General features: G+C 36.0%; 1 protein-coding gene across 3 annotated transcripts in view; it reads right to left on the minus strand.

The window, feature by feature from the left end:
- Window positions 1–16,533, minus strand: part of EMC2 (ER membrane protein complex subunit 2) — a 53,255-nt gene extending 36,722 nt beyond the window's left edge. For all 3 annotated transcript variants that reach the window (XM_045181489.3, XM_024572123.4, XM_024572122.3), the window contains exons 1-4: window positions 16,445–16,533; window positions 9,270–9,383; window positions 8,680–8,744; window positions 6,648–6,733 (exon numbers count right to left, since the gene is read on the minus strand). In XM_045181489.3, the coding sequence (XP_045037424.1) occupies window positions 6,648–6,733; window positions 8,680–8,744; window positions 9,270–9,383; window positions 16,445–16,484 (305 nt within the window). In that variant the 5' untranslated portion in view covers window positions 16,485–16,533. The remainder of the gene's footprint in view (window positions 1–6,647; window positions 6,734–8,679; window positions 8,745–9,269; window positions 9,384–16,444) is intronic.
- Window positions 16,534–23,643: the final 7,110 nt, after the last annotated feature.

Raw genomic sequence — 23,643 nt, forward strand, 5'->3', positions numbered from 1 at the left:
CATGACCTTAAAATTGAGTGACAAATACTAAATACAGAAAAAAATTAAACTGGCAATACCTTAAATGCATTTACAATTGCTATGCAAGTTACTTCCAATATTCCTATAATAATAAAAGTTTGTTATGGTGTCATTTTTTAATGGAAAAAAGTAACATATAAAGTACTTACAGAAACACTTACTTCAAAAACATACTGATTCAATTTGGCCTAAATATAAAGGTAAAAACTAGCAGCACAAAGAGATGTATTTGTGGTCCTAGATATACCCAGAATTACAGTCAATAAAACATGAAAAGGTTGAATTTTAAATACATTTAAAAGGAAATGGTTATGTATTAATTCCCCTTTAATGAATATTTATAATAGCTTTTCTTAGTTGACCTGGTTTAGTCTATTAAGCCTTTATTAAATATGCATACATAATACTTACTCTTTGCTGGGATAAAATCTCATAAGAAACAGTTAACAAATTTATCAAATGAAAAAATAATCAAATATGACAGCTTGTAACTAAGAAGCCAAAATTAACATTATGTGGTACAGAATCAAAGTAGGGATACGTAAGAAATCACACAGAGAACTTTACTTAAATATATACTCATATATGATTATCCTAATTAGGATGCAGGGAAATAGCTGAGTGATTCTGAAGTACCTAACAAAATTCATAACCCCCAATTCCCTTCCTATCAATTTCTCCACTTCAGAATATGAATTTTTAAAGGAGGCAAAAAACAGTGTTTAAAAACTTTTACAGAAGTGTTTCTAAAACTAGGAATAACAAATGTAGTCGGGATTTCTTCATAAGTTCTCTATGGGAAATTTTTCATTTTACATTTTTCTCTTAACGATAGATATGAATACTCTATATCATCATGTGACATAAGGAACTAATACCTAGTTTTATATTTGAATATTTATGTAAAAACTAAGTGTAATAGTTAATTTTATGTGTCAACTTGACTGGTCATGGGTTACCCAGATTAAACATTATTTCTGGGTATGTCTGAGGGTGTTTCAGGATGAGATTAGCATTTGAATCCATAAACTCAGCAAAACAGACTGCCTCCCCAATGTGGGTGGGCATCATCCAATCCCTTGAGGACCTGAATAGAACAAAGTGGAGAAAGGAGGAATTCAACCCTATTTTACTGCCTCATATCCTATCTCATCTCCCTTCTATCCTCAGACTACAGTTTATACCATTGGCTCCCTTAGTCCTCAGCCTCCAGACTTAGACTGAATTATAGCACCAGCTTAGTTGGGTCTCCCACTTGCAGATGGCAGATCCTGAAACTTCAAAGCCTCCAATATCGTCAAGTGAGCCAATTCCTGATAATAAATCTCCATTTGTACATATAGTTCTGTGTGTGTGTATATAGATGTATATGTCTGGGAGTGTGTAAATATACATCTATATTTGGTTCTATATTACATTGATTCTGTTTCTCTAGAGAATCTAATACACTGAAGGTCCACAAAAATTAGAACACTGTTGACTAGTACAATGTTCTAATACCGGCCTGTCTTTTCACCTACAGGGCTTTTTAAAGAAAATCTGGATTATATCCCCAACAGATGATTCCAGTGAAGCGAGGACAGGAACTACATATTTTTTTAAAATTCCAAGGTACACAAGGTACAATGTCTAAGGTACACAGTCATGTATGAAAATCAATGATTAATAAACCTACTTGACAAAGTCACATACAACAGCCACTCTTTCAAATTAAAACATTACTAAGTAAAATGGTGACATGAGTTTCAACAAAAGAATAATGCTTAAAGAAATTAAAGTTCACTGGGTTTCTTAGAAAACCTGAATTAATACTCAAGAATAAATTATTGCTACCATATCAATATTTTGTATGGTTGGAAAGGGGTAGAGGAATAGTAAATATTAAAATGTGTGCTTTGAAAGCTAGTACCTCTCAATCCCTTACAATATAGTTATTAAAATCATTCATCTTGGACTACAGAATGTGTTCTGCTATTCATATATTTTAAGAATGGTCTAGGAATTCATACTACATTAAATAAAACAAAAAGCAGTAATAAAGTAGAATACTGATTCAGGAGCAATCCTTTCAGATTTCTTCCATTCCGTCCTCTGATTCAAAATTAGTTTCTGCTAACCTAAGCTAACATTATTTTATTTACTTTTCTTTATCTATGCCCTTTGCTTACTTACAGAGAGGATCCAAAGAGATTAAAATGTGAACATACACAAACATATAAGCCAAAGATATGAAACCATTGTTTTATAGTTGTACAAAGACTGCACACATAAGGAACTAATACCTAGTTTTATATTTGAACATTTATGTAAAAACTGAGTGTGATAGTTAATTCTATGTGTCAACTTGACTGGTCACGTGTTACCCAGATTAAACATTATTTCTGGGTATGTCTGAGGGTGTTGAGAAAAATTATATCAATAAACCTGGCTTGAAAAAAAACTAGTACATTTGAGGTACAAGTTAATTGTCTTACCTGAAACACCATGCTAAAAATGTGAGAATAAGCTGATCCTAAAAATGATGTGTAAATTCAAAGGACTCAAAGTAGACAAAATAATCTTGGAAGAAAAAAAAGAACGAAGCTAAAGGACTCACAATGCCCAATGTCAGAACTTAATACAAAGCCACAGAATCAATACAGTGTAAGTCAATATGGTGTGGTATATAATAAACATATATAGATCAATGGAATAAAACGAAATGCCGGGAAATCAACCCTCACATTTACATTTAATTGATTCTGAACATGGGTATCAAGACAAATAAGGAAAGCACAGTCTTTTTAGTAAATGGTGATGGGACAACTGGTTACTTACATGAAGAAGAATGAAGACTGACCTACTTTACACCGTAAAAAATATTAAACTGAAATGTGTCAAACACCTGAAAGTGAAAACTGAAACTATAGAACTCTCAGAAGAAAAGATAGGAGTAATCTTTATGACCTTGGATTAGACAATGGTTTCTAGGTATGACACCAAAAGTAAAGAAAAAGAAAACAAACTGGACTTTATAAAATATCAAAAACTTTTGTAATCAAAGGACATCATTAAACCAGTGATTTTCAACTGTTGTTCCACAAGAATTTTTAAAACACACAATACCTAACTATTTAGTCAGGGTCACTGACCTCTTTTTAGATGTCAAATAAAAAAATGGTAACAGCCAGCACAACAATAGCCATTTGTGTGAATCAATCAAAACTACACTTACTTTTTTGGTCAGATTGGCAAAAACTGTATTTTTGGGGTGCTGAAGAATTTCGGTAGTTGACGTGCACCACAAGATGAAAAGGCTGAAAATCACTGCATTAAGCAAGGGAAAAGAATGGCAGAATATTTTTGCAAATCATGTATTTGATAAGAAGTTTGTATCTAGACTATATATAAAGATCTCTTACAACTAAATAATAAAAAGACAATCTAATTTAAAAAGAATGTGAGCAGATATTTCTCCAAAGAAGATAAAGAAATGGTCAATAACTGTATGAAAAGAAGCTCAAGATTCCTGGTTCCTGGAATATAGCACGTAAAGACCTTAGAAACTATCACTCCCATCTTCACAAGAAAAAAAAGCTAAACAAACTGAACAAACCAACAACTCAGGCCTATCAGAGAATTAAAGTCACAGGGCAAACCGCTGCCCCCAAATTGGACAACAGATGAACACAGATAATCCCAGCTTACTATAGCACAACACTCCACCAAGAATGTCAGAAATAATAAGCACATTCGGTAAAGTTACACAATACAAAATCAATATACAAAAAAATAAGCTGTTTCAATACACCTTTTTTATCTCATGGCACACATAAACTAATTACCAAATTCTGCGGCACACCAAAAAAATGTATTTTTTGCCAACTTGACAAAAAAAGGTGTAATTTTGATTCATTCACACCAGATGGCTATTGTGTTAGCTGTTGTGATTTTTTAATTTGACAATCGCAAGGAAAAGAAGTCAGTGCCCCTAACTAACTAGTCAGCAACCGTCAGGTACTGCATGTTTTAAAAACTCTTGCAGCACAACAGGGTGCAGAAGCACACTGGTTGAAAATCGCTAATATACTAATAATGATTTATCAGAAAGAGCAATTAAGTAAACCCAGTTACAACTGCATCAAAAAGAATAAAATACCTAAGAACAAATTTAACCAAAGAGGTAAAACCCCTGCACATTAAAACTATGACATTGATGAAAAAAATTAAAAACAAACCAAGTGAAAGACATTCTGTGCTCATGCATTGGAAGAACTAATGCTGGTACAATGCCCGCACTACCGAAAGCAATCCACAGAGTCAGTGCAATCCTTACAAAATGCCAATGGCATTTTTCACAGAAATAGAACAATCCCAAAATTTGTATGGAACCACACAAGACCTCTAATAGCCAAAGCAATTCTGAGGAAAAAGAACGAAGCTGGAGGTATTACACTTCCTGATTTCACACAATATTTTAAAGCAATCAAAACAGTATGGAATTAGTGTAAAACAGACACATAGATCAATGTAACAGGATATAGAGCCCAGAAATAAACCCACACATACACGGTTAATTCATTTACAACAAATGAACTCAGAATATACAATGGAGGAAAAATAGTCTTTTTAAGAAACTGTTGAAAAACTGGACAGCCACATGTAAAAGAATGAAACCGGACTACTGCCTTACACCACAAACAAAAAATCAATTCAAAATGGATTAAAGACCTGAATATAAGACCTGAAACCATAATACTTCTAGAAGAAAACATAGGGGTAAGCTGACACTGGTCTTGGTGATGATTTTTTGGATTTGACACCAAAAGCAAAGGTAGCAAAAGCAAAAATAAACAAGGGAAACTACATCAAACTAAAAAGCTTCTATATAGCAAAAGAAAACATCAACAAAATTAAGAGGCAAGCTACAGAAGAAAATAGAACTCATATACCTGGATAAGGGGTTAATATCCAAATTACATAAAGAACTCATAAAACTCAACAGTAAAAAAACAATAGCAGTAAAAAATGAGCAGAGGAACTGAACAGACATTTTTCCCAAGAATACATAGAAATGGACAACAGGTTCATGAAAAGATGCTCAATATCACTGTTAATCAGGAAAATGTAAATCAAAACTACAAGGAGGTGTCACCTTACACCTGCTGAAATGGCAATTACCAAAAAGACAAGACAGAAGTGTTGGTAAGAATGTGGAGAAAAGTGACCTCGTGGCGCAATGGCAGCGAGTCTGACTCTAAGAATGTAGAGAAAAGGCAACACTTGTGCACTGTTCGTGGGAATATAAATTGGTACAACTATGGAAAACAGTATGGACGTTCCTTAAAAAGTTGAAAATAGCCCTGGATGGTGTGGCTCAGTGGATTGAGCACCAGCCTGTGAGCCAAATGGTTGCAGGTTTGATTCCCAGTCACAGCACATGCCTGGGTTGTGGGCCAGGTCCTCAGTAGGGGGCGCATGAGAGGCAACCACACATTGATGTTTCTCTCCCTCTTTCTCCCTCCCTTCCCCTGTCTAAAAATAAAATCTTTTTAAAAAAGTTAAAAATAAAACTACCATTAACAAAAGCACTATCTTGATATATGCACCCCCATGTTATAAAAGCATTATTTACGATGGACAAGACATAGAACAACTTAAGTGTCCACAGAGAGATGAATGAGTTTGTGACACATATACAATGTGATAGTATTCACCCATAAAATGAAGGAAATTTTGCCATTTACAACCACCTGCATGGACCTTAAGGACATTATGCTAAGTGTACTAAGACAGAAAGACAAATACTGTGTGATCTCACTTATATGTGGAATCAAAAAGAACCTGAACTCATATGCACAGAAAACAGATTGGTGATTGCCAGAGGTGGGAGTATGGGGTGTGCGAAATGTGTGAAGGTCAAAAAGTACAAACTTCCAGTTATAAAATAAGTTCTGGGACTGTAATGTACAGCATGGCTGCTACAGCTACAATACTGTGTAGTATATTTGAAAGTTGCTAAAGGAGTAGATCTTAGAAGTTCTCATCACAAGAAAAAAATATCACTATGGGTAGTGACTGTTAACTAAACTTACTATAATCATTTCACTATTCACATATCACAAAAGCACTATCTTGAGAAGATATATGCACCCCCATGTTATAAAAGCATTATGTTGCACACCTGAAACTAATACAATGTTATGTGTCGATTATATCTCAATAAAAAAAAATAGCTTCTATACCTTGAGTGTCTGTGAGGGTCCTACACATATATCATTACTAATTCCCAAAAAATCCTGAAAAGTTGGTAATATCCTTGCTTTACAGAGGAATGAGACTGAAAAACCTTAAAATTAAATAATTTGCTAGGAAAACAACTAATAAATCCTAGAACCCTGAAGCCAGTTCTTACTACAAAGTACAATCTCAATTTCACAAGACCAGACACGGTTAAGCGGATTGCACTTTTAGGTCACATCTTATTTACTGGGAGTAGAGGCCAGGATTTATGCAGAGAAGCACCCTCTCAGGAGCAAGAGATCTTGCACAATCAAAGCTGCTGCCCTCAGTGCAGAAGAATACAAAGGAAGGACCCATGTTTGCCGTTTTACAATGGGATCACATTTTTTACAAGGTTCAGTTACCTTTCCATGGCTTCAAATCTCATGCCAGTTAGTCGCTTGACTCGGTGACTGCCAGGAAACTGTCTTCTCAACTCCTGAAGACAAAACTAAAAAATAATTGGTAAAAAAGACTTGAAAAGGAGTAATTATATTACATATACTGTATTACATATACTAAACAGGCTACAAGGAATGTCCTACGTAAGTCTTCAATGTATCTTCTTAAATAATTTCATTAGCGATCTAATGACATGAAATGAAATTAATCTAATGAATAATGGGGTGAGGGGAAAAGTCTGACATTACAGTGAGAGAAACAATCAGTGCTCAGACACTACTCATACTAGTAACTGGGAAAATGGGCAGATCACCTGTCCACTAGTAACTCTTCAAATACTACCATACTACGACTCCTTAAAAATGCTTAGATAATGTGTCAGGCCCACTTACATGCCTTCAACAGTCTCCTGGTATTTTCTTCCTAACTACGCATTAGCTTTATATAAAAATTAAGTTCTTTGGCAGTACTTTCAAGTCCCTAGCAAGTACTACTAACACTTTGCTTCTTTTTCCCCTGTTGAAATTATCTTATTGTCAGTACATACATCCTGATTTGGGATCATAAAATACAGACACCGTATCTATGAAGTACTAGTCTCTTTTAGGCAAATATCCATAATTCACCCATCAGCAATAAATAAATGAAATATTTATCGAGCACCTACTCTGTTATCAACAATATGAGGGGTTATAATAATCTTAGATATGATAGAAATGGTAAAGATTATAAAAATGGTCAATTCTAGTGTGCTAAAGCATAAGTGACCAAAAATTGCCTTAAACTAGTGAAAAAACTATTAAGTAGTAATAGAAGTACATGGAAATATAGCTTCAAACTGTGTAGCTGAAAGTTTGCCATGGTAAGAAAAATATTCGGGTTAGTCAGAACTGCAAATGATGTTCGTTTACTACTTTGACATCATGCAAAACTCTTACTACTAGGCCAATCAAGCTGTGTAAAAATTCTGAAACATTAAAAAATACATAATGTTACAAAAAGTTATCTAATTTGATCTCCTGATTTGTTTATCAATATGATTATCTAATCTGACCTATTTTATCAAATAGCATTTGGCTATTTCAAGAAAATTTTTCAAAATTTCCCTCAAGATACAAGCTACTACTTCTGTGAATATTCAAAAAACTATGTTTTAGGTTCTAAAAGTAATCCAAAAAGGTTCTGTTGAGTACTTTTTAAAACTGACAGCTCCACTGAAATTATGCGGATAGCCAACTCAAAGTAATTACCTTGAAATGGATAATGCTAAGTCAGCAATGCATATGTTCTCCTGGTATTTCCATTTTCTGTTTCTTTACAATACTTTTTGGCTTAAATGAGGAAGGAGTATGAAATAGTTTAAGAACTCAAAATTATAAAAACAAAAAAACAGAAACCCGTTTCCTGTTTACAAAATTAATATGATGATAATATTAAACACAAATTAATAAATAATTGTGAAAAGCAAAGCATGATGTAAAGCATTTAGCATAGTACCTAGCAGATGAGTGCAAAATATAGCTATTATCATTCTTCTACTTTAAAAGCAGTATTAGTAATTCAAGTCATGCTCTGTACATGTCAGGATTTTACAATAATTTAAGGTATACATTTACAGTATTGCAAAACAGTATTTAACATATATACTATCAAAGTCATTCAGCAACCTGAAAGATAAACTTGTTTTAAACTATCTGCTTCTTACTATAAACTCTGGAATATAGCATAATTCACCCAGTAAGTGGATAACTTTCACTCATTAATTTAACCTCTTCAGTAAAACTAGGACAGTAAATATCTACTTCTCATGATTGTTAAAAAGATTTAAGAACATACTATGGTCAAAGTGTCTACTCGGTCCTACCTACTCCAAAGAGTAACACTGAAAACCAGCTGTAGAAAGCATTCTATACAAGCCATACATTAAGCCTTCACTGCTTATATATGACCCATGAAGCATATTAAATATAAAATATAATCAGTTTAAATACCTACCAATGCCAAGTCATCCCGACCATAGTCCAGAGCTGCAATCATCACCTGTTCATATATGATCCAAACTAGATACATACAGAAAGGGAAAAAAAGCCTAAATTTACCACAAAAATCTCCCAACAGAAGGTAGAAAATAAATTCTTCCTGTTTGATATTTTAGAGAATAGGACTTATAACTGAAAATTGATTTACTGTATTATATTGGCAATTAGGAAAGAAAGCATCCTTATACACTTTTAGCAATGTAAAATATTTAATCTTATCAAGTAAAAATAAAATCTCAAATGATCTACTATTTTAACTGTTCTAAACGATTCTTTATGAAATACATTCTGGCCAGACCAGGACTGCAGCCCTGTGAGCTTTAAAACAAAAATGGCTAGTTGATAGCTTCACTACTAACAGCAATTGCAAAGCCTTCCCAAAATAAAGTGTCATTAGTTTTTCTGAGAAGTTATTTCAAAATGACAAATCACAGATAGACTGATATGAACACTAGAAAAAAATATAGTAAAAGAAGGCTTTTAAAAAAACTGAGAACATTAAACAGACATGTGCTGAGCATAAATGTAATACATTAAAAAACCTACTATCATCTCCAAGCTTGGAAGCATATTCATTGATTAGTTCCTCTCCAACTTCCACAATTTGCTCACTATTTCTTGAGTTTTCTTCTCTCCATTTTCTCATCTTATCACGCATTTCTGAAAACAAAATACATGTTATCATACATACCATATTTTGCCGTGTACAATGTGCACTTTCCCCCCCAAATTCTTTAGGGAATAAGAATGAACATCATACATGGTTATGATTACATACAATGGGTATAATAACGGGTATAATAATCCCATGTGTAATGCACACAAAGAAAGTGTGCACATTATACACAGGAGCACATTACACATGGCAAAGTACAGTATATTTGATCAAGGTGAAGAAATTGACAAAATGAAGTCAACTTTTTTGGTAAAGAAAATAAACTCACATTAATTTAAAAGTCCATGTATCCCAAAGTTAAAAAAGCATAATACCAATTTAACAAGAAAAACAGATCCTTTGGAAGACTAACAGATATTACAACTATTTACAAGTAATGAATGGCATGGGTCCACTACAAAGATCCTCTATCCCTTTAAGCTATTACATATCTTAACATTTTCAAGGTTACAGACAATGTTCAGAATTTGATAAAAGCTAGGGGTTATTTTCCCAGAAAATGCATAAAGTTATACATAGGAAGCTCAAAAATTCAAGGTGCTCCTGAAGTAGACCTACTGTCTCAAGAATGTAAGATCTGTATAATCAGAGTATCATATTAGGCTATCAGCACTGAAGGGTTATTTGTCAGAAAACTTCCTTCATGACATTACGGCAACAATACATAAAGATATACAACTATACAAAGGAAATAGCTAAAAATTAAAACAAAAGGTATTTTTATATTTAAAATAAGAAATAAAATAAATAAGGTAAAGTAGGGGCAAAAGCACTAGCAAACAACAAAAGTCAAGAGAACAATTTGACATATTGTAATACAATAGAAAACTTGAGTTTTAAAGAACAGCATTTTGATAATAATAAAGATAACCGGGGGGGGAGGGGAGAAAAAGACTACTAATCCAGTAAACAAGATTCTTCTTTTATATAGTTAACATAGAATTAACTGTCCAATTCACCAACCACATACGTGCCTTCTTCCTACCTCTGAAAATCTTACATACTCATCTGAAGTATCACCTTCTTTCTTGTTGAATAGATTTTAAAAATTTAATTACTTGTTGCCGAATCAGTTAAATAAACGATACATTAGGCCCCTAGAGAATAAATATAAGAGAAGCACATGGGATTTTCACTACTTTTATATGCACTATCTGAGTCCCTATAATTCAAAGTCTATAAAAAACAAAAATCATAAAATGAAAACAGACCCTAGCTGAATATATAAAAATGGTCTTAGAAAATTACAAATTAATACAGTTAATTCTTTCTACTGAAACCTAGAAATCATCTTGACTCCCACTGTGCACAGGATATAACCTTGAACTGAATCTTACACGTTGAAGAATTCAGCAGGCAAACAGAAAAGTAGGTTACTTCCCACAGACAGAACTCCTGTTGGCAGTTAGAATTAAAGAAACAGAGTGGGATCAGGAGATGAGCAGGGAGAAAGACAATTTAGTTTCTAGTACACCTTGTATTTCATGCTCACATAGAAGCCAATGTTTGAAGGTACAGGTAAACTAAAAAAAGAAAGCAACATGACCAATTCTGCTTATTAGAAAATGGCCCAAGTTCTTCAACAAATTTTAAGGAAAACAAAGGGACAAATGGGAACATAAAGGTCAAAAGAGACTTTTAAAACTCATCAAACTTTATAAAAATTGGCAAGACTAAAGTATACTGTCTGGGGATATACATTTGGACAATAAAATTATTTTAAAACACAAGTGGGTATTGACTAAAAAAATCAGGATAATGACTACTAACAAGAGGAAAGGGGGAGCTATGATTGGCTCGAGGCACACACAGGAGGAACTTCTGGGAAGGATGGCAAAGTTCTAATTCTTCACCTGGGTGGTGGTATCAAGGGTGTTCATTTTGTAATAAATAATTCAGCAGTAAATTTATTCTGTGTGATTTTCTGTTTTCATTTTATTTTATAACAAAAAGACACAATGAGAGGGAAGGGAGTGGGTAAAGGGAAGAGAGGGAGGGAAGAAGGAAGGAGAGAGAAAAAGAAGAGCATAGTCCTTTAAAATTTAGATGAAAGAAAACCGTCTGTCTTTTACCAAATTAAACATTGGTAGGTTCAAAAAATACTAAAGTAGAGTTGCAGTATAATTTCCTTGAAACTCTGACACGGAAATTTATTAACTAAACAGTTTTAAAATACAGAGCTTATGTTTGCTAGAAATGATCTCAAATCTCTCATAAAACTGTTATTGTATAATATTTTGTAATCTGAAAATCAACCAAAACCACCACAGAAATATATTTCCTGTGCCTGGTTAAAAACACATGGTTCCTGACATGAAGATCTCAAGAAATAAAGTTAGAATGCCAAAGTATTAGTAAACACAAATGCTTTGCAGACAATGGCAGCTTAAAACTCAGACACACACATACACATCTCCAAGCTCTATCCCATTAATCCATCAAATTATATAGCCTGCATAGTTTAAACTACCAAAATAAGAGTGTATTAGCAACACTGTCACCGATTTAATTACTGATATCAAACTAATGTTGGAAAAAAAACCCAAAACCTATTCACTTAGTAAACAGAAATCAGAAACAAATAGTGTTATTTTATTTAAATCCAGTGATGAATATCTGGCTAAAAATACTCTTAAAAAATAAGATTAGGAAAGTAGGATTACAACAATGTAGCAGCATAGTATCTGTAAAACTGTTAAATTTACAGTGTAAACTCTAGTGTCTGTATCTAATCCATCTTTTCATACAATTAAGATCTGTTCCTACCCACAGAACACTTCTGACACCAAATGTGTTGGGAGTTTTCCCCACACCGACCATTTCTCCAAGTCCCTGAACACCAACTTGGTGTCCATTAATTCAACTCATTTTGGCACCAACTACGGGGAGTTAGTTAGCATCAGACCCAGCAGGTGAAGGCCTCAGTCAGCCCCACCAGCTTGCCCCCACCCACTTCAGACACCAATCACAAGTCAGGGCCACATGTACTTCTGACAACTGCTATAAAGCTCAGGTTCCTCCAATCTCCATGTCACTGCTAGAATGGCTCACAGAACTCAGGAAAGTGCTTTACTTATTACTGGTTTGTTGTCAAGGATACAACTCAGGAACAGCCAAAAGGAAGTGAAAACCAGAGGCCCTCTGCCCTCTTTGGGCATGTCACCCTCCAAGCACCTTAATGTGTTCACCAACCTGGAAGATCTCCAACTCCTGTAGTTTAGGGGGTTTTACAGAGGTTTCATTCTATAGGATGACTGAATCATTGGTGATTAACTCCATCTTCCCATCCTCTCCTGTCCCAGAGGTCGAGGGGTCGGCTGAAAACCCTTAATCATGCCTTGGTCTTTCTGGTGACCAGCCCCCATCCTGAAGCTATCCAGCTACCACTCATCTCAATAGTGTACAAAAAGACATGGTTCTAGAAATTCTCATGTCTAGAAGCTCTTGTGTCAGAAATCGAGAACTAAGACAAAATATTTTAACAAAAGATGTTCCTGTCAACCCTACCGCTCAGGAAATTACAAGGGCTTAGAAAATTATTTCAAAAGAGGAAGAAGAGGCCCAGCCAGGCGGCTCAGTTGATAGGAGCATTGTCCTGCACACCCGAAAGTTGCAGGTTCAATCCTACCTACTGGAGGCATCGGATCTTGTCCCTTACCTCCTTCCCTCTCTCTCTCACTGACCTCTCACATCTTCTTCTGAACTGTATCCACAAGAACTAGAACAGTGCTGGTGCAAAGTATTCAAATATGTTTAATTAATGTTATTTAGCATATAGGCTAAATAAAGCTAGGTGTGGCTGAGATAACCCAAAGACATTTAACCTTTTTTTAGATCTCTTTGAAGTTGACGAGACCTTTGAATCACCTTTTCCCAAAAATAAGTACATGTTTACATACACTCAATTTTACATATAATGTCAGGGAATTCATAGACCATTTAACACCTATGCCTATATGGCAAGGAGTCTATTTATCTCAAGTTTAATAACCACCAATAATAAATTAAAAAGAGGGCTAAGAAAAGAATCAATAAAGACACCAAAAATTAAAAAGCGAATAGATGTAAAGAACTAAGCAAAGGAAAGGTCTGAGAAAATTGGAACTTTAATGTTATTCAGAAACCAAGGAAAGATTGTTCAGAGGGGGTGATCTGCAATGACAAATGCAGTACAGATGTACAAAGCACATACAGACACGTCAGACCCAGCATTAGGTTTCCTTGGAAACCCCACTGGAGTAGCAGAGCACAGAAACAAAACTGGTTGTTTGAAGGACTAGATAAAAAGAGAAGACATAGGGCCAGTGACAACAAGTAAAATGCCTTCATTTTTAATATTTTTCCACAAATATTCATTTAGTGTCTACTATATGCCAGGTATCATGTTAGGATCCATAGCCTGCCCAAATACCCTATTCTCAAAAAACCTGACTACACCCTCCTTATAACTCTCCTTCACACCTCCAAATCTCCAATAAAACTCAGTAACTTTCAACTGGCTGAATAAATAAATAATATATTCAACTTATTCTATAGAACCCAAGAGACTAGGAGAGTATCAGATGTACCAATTAGTTCTTTTATAAATATGTGATCACTTTGCACATCACAAGAATTACAGTACTCTTTGAACTAATCATTTCCACAACTTTAATTCATGATACTGTTCAGTGGAATTCTTAAGGACACAGGTCCAACTGACATTCCCTCCTAAAAAATATAAACAAAAAGCTATCTCTGGGAGTCCTCCCATGACCCTTTTACATTTTAAAAATCCATTGCCATTAAGTCTCTGAGAGAAAAATCTCAACTGCTCTTTCCTAAAAGTCCCCTAAAAAAGAATCCCGGGAAGGTCTATCTAAACCCTTATTACACAAATAAGCAAACCATATCTTATAGTTGAGTCGCCTAAGTCTATCTAAGATACAAAAGAAATTATTCCAACATCAGAAAAATTACTTACATTCTTTTCTGTAAAAGTTTGTTAATGTTTATTATTAGTCAAGTAACCATTTAGTCCACAAATACTTACTCTGTTCTTCTCATTTGTCAGGCACTAGAACCAGAGGCCTGGTCCCTCCCCCCATTCTAGGAGACAGAAAATTTTAAAATCTAACACAATTGCATAAGCGCTTCCACAGTATGAAACCCCATAGTTAAAGGACCTGGGGAAGGTTTTGCTGCTTGGTTTTGTTGTTTTTCTTCCTTTTTAAGATGATGGTGGAGGGGTGGGGAAGGGCTGTGAGGGAGTCAAGGAAAGCTCTCTGAAACACATGACCTTTGAGGGGGATTCTGAGAAATGAGAAACTATAATGGGGGCAAGAGTGGGGTAATGGGGGAGAACACCGCTAGTAGCACGTGTCCAGCCCTCATACAAGAGAAGCATGGCGCACTGACGAAATGCAATAAAAGCCAGCACTGCCAGCTCAGAGTCAGAGGGAAAGTAGCTGACGACAAAGCTGGAGACATGGGGTAGGAGCCAGATCATCTTTTTATATAGTACTTAGTTTAAAAGCACTTTAACATGCTTTTTTTGTTGTTCCTCAACAAACTGGTGCAGTTCTTATTATTTATTATTCTAAATCTAATTAAATCACTCCTTTCAGAACGCCCATAGGGTATTCCAAGTTACCTTGGAATAGGGTATAAATCACCTCGCCTGGTAGTACACATTTACTCATTCCTCAAGACTATGTACTTGACACTATCATCTAAGAAACCTATATTGAATATGCCTTCAAAATGGCACTTTCTTAAAACAAAAAGCATGATATATTCAACACATTTTTTAAAAACATTAAAAATAACAGCCACACATCTACCATCCAGCTTAAGAAACAGATCGTGCCAAGTCTTTTAAAACTACACACTGACACATTTGTCTTCTCCATTAGACTGTGAACTCCATGAAGGCAGGGGCTGTGTGGGACTTGACTTCATATATCCAAGATCTAGCACCAAGCACCTAATACTTTTGTTTAATATAATGGAATTCTCCAATACAGGTGGAAACACTGAGGTTCACAATGTGCCACAAAACCAATAACAAATCATTGAATTCCGCTCAAGTGTAAAAGAATTTACCTTTTCCCATACATGTTTGCAACTTTGTAATGCTGGAGAGATGTATTCACCACCGGTTAACATATCTTTCGGTACACGTTTTCAGCCCACTATTTAACCACTGGAAGAATGCATTCCGTAAATAAGCTACTGAGGTCTACTGTTAAATACTGGGAATATAAATTTCAATTACAGAAATTTCACGCGTTAGAGAAACTCAAGGCTCTTCTCTCAATAACGTCTGCCGCTCAAGATTTTGAGAAGGGAAAAAATTGTTTGAAAGCTTGACTGCTTCCAGTTTTAAAGAACACACTCCACCTTACATTAAACTAGGATGGCGAAAAAAGTCCATCACACTTGCGCGCACGCCCAAGATAACCAGCTCTTTTCCCCTTCAGAAAAGGAATTCCTGGTATGGAGTAAGAAGGAAATGTGTTGTGTGCAAAAATGTGTGTCATGGAGGAGTGGGACACGGAGTAATTAAAAAGGGAAGAAATCAGACACTCAGCTTCGAAGAGGGAGCGAAATGTAAAGTAACATGCAGAAGAACAGATTTGTTCATGGGTCTTTTACACACCTTTTCGGCACAAAGTTGTAACCCTTACTACACAGCACTTAATTAAAAGGCCTTACAGGTCCGGGATTTGTTGGCTGCAAAGAAGCTTCAGCAGGAACCTACTCCGCCTCCTCCGCGCCGCCCAGCAGCCCCTCCCGAATCATAAAGGAAGCGGCCCCGGACCCTTGGACTGGCGCGGAGGTAGAACGGTCCATCAGTGAACACAAGCGGTGAGTGACGCCGCAGACACTGGTCGGTGGCCGACCAGGAACAGATCAGCCTCAGACACCAACTCAGCTCGGCCCGCTCAGTGAGAACTCCAGTGCTGAATAGAGACCGGAGATTTCAGCTCCCCGAAGGCAGAAGGTGTCTCGCACCGCTTCCCATAACTTTCGGTCTTCCCGTGCCCGCCCCACCTGCAGTTACCTTCCCAAGTGACGTCGTACAGCTCTGAAACCTTCGCCATCTTCTTAGAACCTAGGGGCAGCAGGGTGAGAGGGCGGGGAGGCGCGTCACGTGACCCGTGACCAGGGGTAGTGAATTACGACATCACTTCTCATTGGTGGAGAGAGCGAGGGAGGCGGGATCCGCCGTGCACGCGGCTATGAGGAGTGGTTGTCGAGCAAGGGGGCGGGGCGAGCGGCGCGGGGCGTGGGGAGGCTGAGGACGCTCTGGCTGCCAGTCCCGCAGCAGCGCTGGATTGGGTTGAGGTGTTTATTTCACCTTGGAGTTTTAACAAGTGCAGGGTTGTAATGTACACTCCTGATTTTTCATTTTTCTCTACACAAGTGTTCGTCCTCCTCCCACTCGCTAATCAGTTCCTTTTCCTCGTCTTGGCCTGCTTCAGCTCAGCGTTCTGCCCGAATCCCTTGTTTGTCTCCAACTTTCTTCTTTAATGGCATTCGCTCCCCATTAAAGTTTTAATGTTCGACTAAACTGATGCCCTCCAAATGTTTTGTTAAGTCTCTTTGAGGACTAAGTGGGATTCAGCGTTTGCACATTATGTACCTGTGGTCCAGGGCTTTATGTTACAATACTGACTGTGCCATCTCATACCCTTGGTTAACGTTCCTAGTAGATCAGTCGGCCTGCCTCTCTAGATTTGAAACTCCGTAAGAGCAGCCAATATGTTTTTATAAATAAGTGAATAAATACTGAATAAATGTACGAATGAGACCATCAGGGCCCCTGCACTTCCTTCCCCTGAACCTCACGGGGGAGCTTCCTTCCCCGCCCTTTCCCACCTGACTAGTTGCTGTCAGGAACCTTTGGACCTACACAATAAGAAATGACCTGGGGAGGAAACAAAACAATTTGAAATTCATAAGTATATATTTAGTATTCGAAGCAATGAGACCATGAAATTGTGAAGGGGGAGTATGTAACGTGAGGGAAGAAAGCTAAAAATTTCTGCTTATCAGCCATTGTTAAGAGTTAGTGAAAAGAGGCAATCAACGTATGAGAAAGAAGCAAAGAGAGTCATTTCCCACAAGCTAAGGAAGTAGTGTGAAAAAAAAAGGAACTGTCTATGGCACTAGCTGCAGAGGAGATACGTAAAGATAGAAGAGTGAATTTATGATCTTGGATTCAATTCTGAATGACGTCATTCTGTCCAGACTATACAGACATTAAAAAAATTAAAAAACTAAAAATCCTTGAGTCAAAAAATAACATTTAAATTCTTCAATAAAATAACCTGGTATGATGGGAAGAATAAGAACTCTATCAGACAGAGTGCAGGCTCCATCATTTAGTAGCGGGCTGACTTTCAGAATGTTTAACTCTGATCATCAGGGTTGCACACATATAAAAATATATTTACCTTGCATTGTTATCAAGGTTAAAAGAGACTGTGTGCCATTCTCATGGAGGTGTCAGTTTTGTGGCAAATTATTTATATATATATATATGCTGATGACTCCCAAATTCATAAGTCCAGTAGTCCTTATTGACCCATGTAACCCAGTTCTGCTTTCTTGAAATATTCATTTAGATGGTTAACAAGCATCTCAAAGCTAACAATACCCCAAACAGAACTCTGGATTCCTGCCAATATCCCCCAATTGTTCTTCCCTATCCCAGCTGATGAAACCATTTTCCTAGTTGCACAAACTAGAATTCTGGAAAGTGTCCTCGATTCCCTTCTTTGCCATCCATACTATATCCAGTCTATCAGCAAATTCTGTGTTGTATTTCTAAAACATTCCTAAAATCTATTTCCTTTTATATTCATTGCTACTACCTTACTCTAAGCTGCAACCAACTCTCACCTGAATAACTAATAACCTAAAGTCCTTAGTTGCATTCTTGCTTTGTTAAATTTATTTTCTATACAGCAGCCTTACAGGTCTTAAAAAGGAAGGAAGGAAGGAGATCAGACTACAAAGTTCTTTGCTTACAACTCTCAAATGGCTCTCCCTAGCAACAAATATGTACTCTAAACACTTTACCATAGTTTACACCGTTTTACTCAGTCTGGCTCCCTCCTACATCTTTTACCTCATCGCTTACCATTCTCTCTTCATCCCCTAGCTATTCTCACCCATTTCCTGTTGTTCAAACATGCCAATCTGCCTTAGGTTTGACATTTGCGCAGCTATTCTATTTTTCTGGAATGTTCCTCTCTATAGCTTGAAGTGGCTGTCTTCTTTTTGTCGTTCATATCTCAGATTTAAATGTAGCTACTCATACAGAGTCCTACCTTGACTATCCAATGAAAAGTTGCTCTAGTTAATGCCTGTCACATCATTTTGACACTTAACACTATATGATATATATTTTTATATATTTTCTATATTTTCCCTCATTATATAAACTCCTTGAGAGTATGTACTTTGTCATTTTAACCTAGGAACATCCAACCTAGAAAAATACCTGACACAGTAAATGCTCATTGAATGGATGAATGAATGAGATAATCAAAAAATGACAGTTTGTATTAGTGATTGTTGGGGTACTATTTCATAGTAGTACCCATATAAACTCTACTGTTTGGTTATGGATAGGAGGTTTTCTTTTTATGTCTGATGCTTTCCTAAAAATTATAACAATGAGTGCATGGACCATGCCAATTCATTTTATATCTTCCAGCTTCTTACCACAGTATGTTGCATATACATACAAATTAATGTTTGTACTAAACTGTTGATTCCCAACATTTTGTTGGACTTTTTGAGGGGGTGAAAGCCCAAGGAGGTATCTTTTAAAAACTTAAGAATGGATTAGTTATAGTTATAACTAATTCAGGGAGTAAATATTTTCTAGTCACTTTAAATGTCATTATAGTTAGCTACTTACTATCAATCTGGCAATAAATTGTATATGACACTAGGTTGAAAAGGTCATTTTCAGAATTTTTGAGCAGGAATATAGAATAATTTCATAGATTTAGGAGGTACTAAGTTTTTTGCTTGCAACCTTATGAAGAAATATATTTTATCTCATCATACAATATGGATACATGTATTTAAAAACTGAAACTTACAAACTACCTTTATAATGTGTCTTGTCCTCTATATTTTCTACTCAATTTGAGTCAATTCCATTTTTTATAAGAATATTAGTTGCGACCCACTATTTGGGTAATGACCCATATTTTGTAAAGCACTAATGAACCCTATGTATTTTCTAATCTGAGACGCTGAGGTGAAGAGAGTTTTTCTCAAGTTCTTGCCATTTGTAGGTAACAAAGATGGAAAATTCACCTGCGAACCAAAGGGCCACCAGTTCAATTCCCAGTCTAGGGCACATGCGTGGGTTGGGGGCCAGGTCCCCAGTAGGGGCTGGGCGAGAGGTAGCAACACATTGATGTTTCTCTCCCTCTCTTTTCCCCCCTTCCTTTCTCTCTATAAATAAATAAAAAATATATTTAAAAAAAAGAAAATTCACATAGAGTAGATGAATTGTTGAGATCATGGATGAAAGATGAAATATTTACAGGAAAAAGTATCTTTAAGGAAATTTTGTCACCAACAGTATTCTCTGAAGTGGGGAAAGTTGTTGTTTATATATTGTAACATTTCAAATATCTAATAAAACCTGCCTTCTTCAGGCACAGTCAGGAAAAAAACTGGTATGTCAGTGACAGTATTCTTCTTTAAAATTGTATAATGTAATTACAGCTGTAAATAAAAAAAATATCTTTTATATATAACACCATGCCCTGAAAACATAAACGTCAATCATACTTTCTATAAATCCACCTTTAAAAGATGTTCCCAAAGTTTTGCCTTCATGCTCTTACCCCTTTGAAAAAGAGATTTCATGCATGTATGTTAAAAATATATAATCCAGTTTCTCTGATTGAACACTGCCCAATATGGTGACAAATATCAAGGAAATATCCAAGCAGCCAAATATTAGACTATGCCATGTTAGGCACCATTGGAAGCACTACCTCATTTAATGATCTTAAAAAGCTCGGTGAAAAAGGACATGACAGTGGACTATGATATGCTTTTTCTAAAAGTGATGCTTTCTTTTCTTTTTTCTGTGTGACCATATTTGAATAGTTAGAATGATAAAATACATCATAATGAACTAGAGTCAGAGAGGAATAACTTTAAATAAGCCCACATTTTCTTTGAGATAGAATAAGCTTTGATTATTTATCAAGCCACATTGGCCCATAAAGCACTTTAGAGTGTTTCTGTTTTATAGTGAGTGTCTACTTAATTCAATTTATATCTTCAGACATTATAAAAGATTAGAATGACTTCTTAAATTTAATAAACCTGTGGCATTTATAAAATGGACATTATATTTAATAGGACATCATAACTGATTTTGCAGTATTCAACATTTTTATCAACATTTTGAAATGTCGATAAAACATTTTATGAGAAGTTTTTCAACATTTAATTCAACATTATTATTTATAAATAAATAAATAATTTATTTAGAACCTGCTATCTCCTTTGTGCTGTCTTAATCATAGTGAATTAAAGTGTCCCATATTATACAGCACAGTTTATACCATAACCTGTATTTGCTTTGACAATTACCCATCACAGTAAATTGGTCTCACTACAACTCTAAAATTTACTGTAGCTACAGGGACAACAGTGCAGTGATTGTGGTGGAGAGGGGAGTATAAGGAGTCTAAATGGTAATGGAAAAACATACAATAAAAAGCATCATTAGGCATTAGAAAGATGGAAATTAAAACCACAATGAGATACCACCTCACACTGTCAAAATGGCCATCATAAACAAATCAACAAACAAGTGCTGGTGAAGATGTGGAGAAAAGGGAACCCTAGTGCACTGTTGGTGGAAATGAAGACTGGTGCAGCCACTGTGGAAACAGTATGGAATTTCCTCAGAAAACTAAAAATGGAACTGCCTTTTGACCCAGCAATTCCACTGCTGGGATTATACCCTAAGAATCCTGAAACACCAATTCAAAAGAACCTGTGCACCCCAATGTTCATAGCAGCACAATTTACAATAGCCAAGTGTTGGGAGCAACCTAAGTGCCAATCAGTAAACGAGTGGATCAAAAAACTGTTGTACATTTACACAATGGAATACTACCCAGCAAAAAGAAAGAAGGAGTTCCTATCCTTTGTGACAGCACGGATGGATCTGGAGAGCATTATGCCAAGTGAAATAAGCCAGGCAGTAAAAGGCAAATACTATATGATCTCACCTATAAGAGGAACCTAATCAACAAAACAAGCAAGCCTATTATAACCAGAGACATTGGAATAAAGAACAAATTGATAGTAACCAGAAGGGGGGAGGGGGATAACATGAGGAAAAAAGGGGAAGGACCGTCAACATGTGTAAAAGACACATGGACAAAACCAAAGGGGGGTAGGGTCAAGGGTGGGAGGTGGGGATGACTGGGGTGGGTGGGAGTGGGGAGTGGTGGTGGTGGGGAAATGGAGACAACTGTACTTGAACAACAATAAAAAAGGTTTAAAAATTTACGATAGCTTTTAAATCATGTTGGTGTTTCTAATAGTGAATCATAACCATATCTCTGTATTTAAGGGGAAAATCTTACTCATTTTATCTTCTTTCCATGTCAATAGATTTTCATTGTAACATTTACATTTGGGAGGAAGTTTTCCTTAGAGTTTTATTTACCAAAAGCCCAATTAATGTGGAATTGTTTTAGGAACCTTTTGAATATTGTTTTCTATTACATTTTTAAAACATTATGTAACCAAAACACAAGAACCTATGGCTCCTTTGCTGACACAACCATAGCATTTAAGCACTTCTGGTTTTTCCAAGTTTGCTGTCATTTTCAATATATATGTTTTAAAATGTGCCAGCCGTTTATTTCATATCCAGTTATATTATTTTAGAAAGCAAAGGAGAGCCTCTGGGAAACATTTCCAGTGAGGTCACTTTGGTTCTTTCACAGTAGAATTCACAAACTGATAATTGCCCCTCTGTGCCATAGTTGTAACAGTGAAGAGGAAAGTACATCCAGAAAGAGTACACCCAGAATTTCTCCCACATGGGCAATAAATTAGAACTGTTTCTTTCTGAGATTTATAACCATACTTGAGTCCACTTTTTCAGGCAGTATTTATTTAATTTCCCCAAAGTGCATATTCTGTTCTGGTACACACATACATCTGTGCAGATGTAACAGTTCTTGTGCAGAAATGCATTTTTGTAACCATTCTTCTTGGGTACCAAACATCCAGGAATCCCTATGTACTATAACTGTCACCCGAATGGTCTACGGAACCCATCTAGGCTCCATTTTCTACAACAGAACTATAACTGAACTCTGCTTGAAAATGTTCTATAAGCAAATTGCATTACGGCTAAGTTCATGCAAAAATATACAGTCCCTCTCCTTGGTCTTTTGGAAGCATCATTCTAGCCACAAATGAGTAAGTTACTTGCTCAGATTTGTAGTGCTGAGGCATCTGACCCTTGCCTTCAGGCCACAGGTCATTTACTTTACTGGTCATCTTTTTCATACTGACCAGTCTTGGTCATACTGACCAGTGTTGGCCAAAATTGGTTAAAAGGCAAATAAACACTTTGGGCATTAAATGGCCATCTCGTCTTTCAGATAATAAATCATGTGCTCTTTTGAACATAGGAGAGATTATTTATTCAACTCCATGAATTTTGGGGGGAGAACAGTAGTTTCCTGGCAGAAAGTCTGTAAAAAAGCGGCCCAACGCCTAAATCCATTCTATCAACCCCATCCATCGCCACCTAATTCCTAAGTATACAACACAATCTCAATTTTTTTAACTTTATGTAACATATTTTTTTAAATTTACTTGAAATTCTTTATCTTAAATCTATGAGGTGAGGAATAATATAGGTGTGCTTCAAAATGTCTCTGAGTTTAAATTGCTGCCACCTCACTAGAAATTCTTTCAGCAATTTTAATAACTTCCTTCTGCTCATTGTGTTTCTATTAAAGATTTATTTTGCATCTTTTAATAATGGATTTGAACATTTGTCCTGTGGGTGGAGGCAGGGACAGGCAGCAGGGGAATGATTTAAGTTGATGTAATTTTTCTAGCAATAGCAAGATAATGGAATGTTAAATATAACCTCAATCTAATCATGGGAAAACATCATGCAAACCCAAGTTAAGAGCAAAAATAACTGACCAGTACTCATCAGGGAGTGGCCGTGTC

Source organism: Desmodus rotundus, chromosome 8 (assembly GCF_022682495.2).
Source record: "Desmodus rotundus isolate HL8 chromosome 8, HLdesRot8A.1, whole genome shotgun sequence".
NCBI classification, from domain to species: Eukaryota; Metazoa; Chordata; class Mammalia; order Chiroptera; family Phyllostomidae; genus Desmodus; species Desmodus rotundus.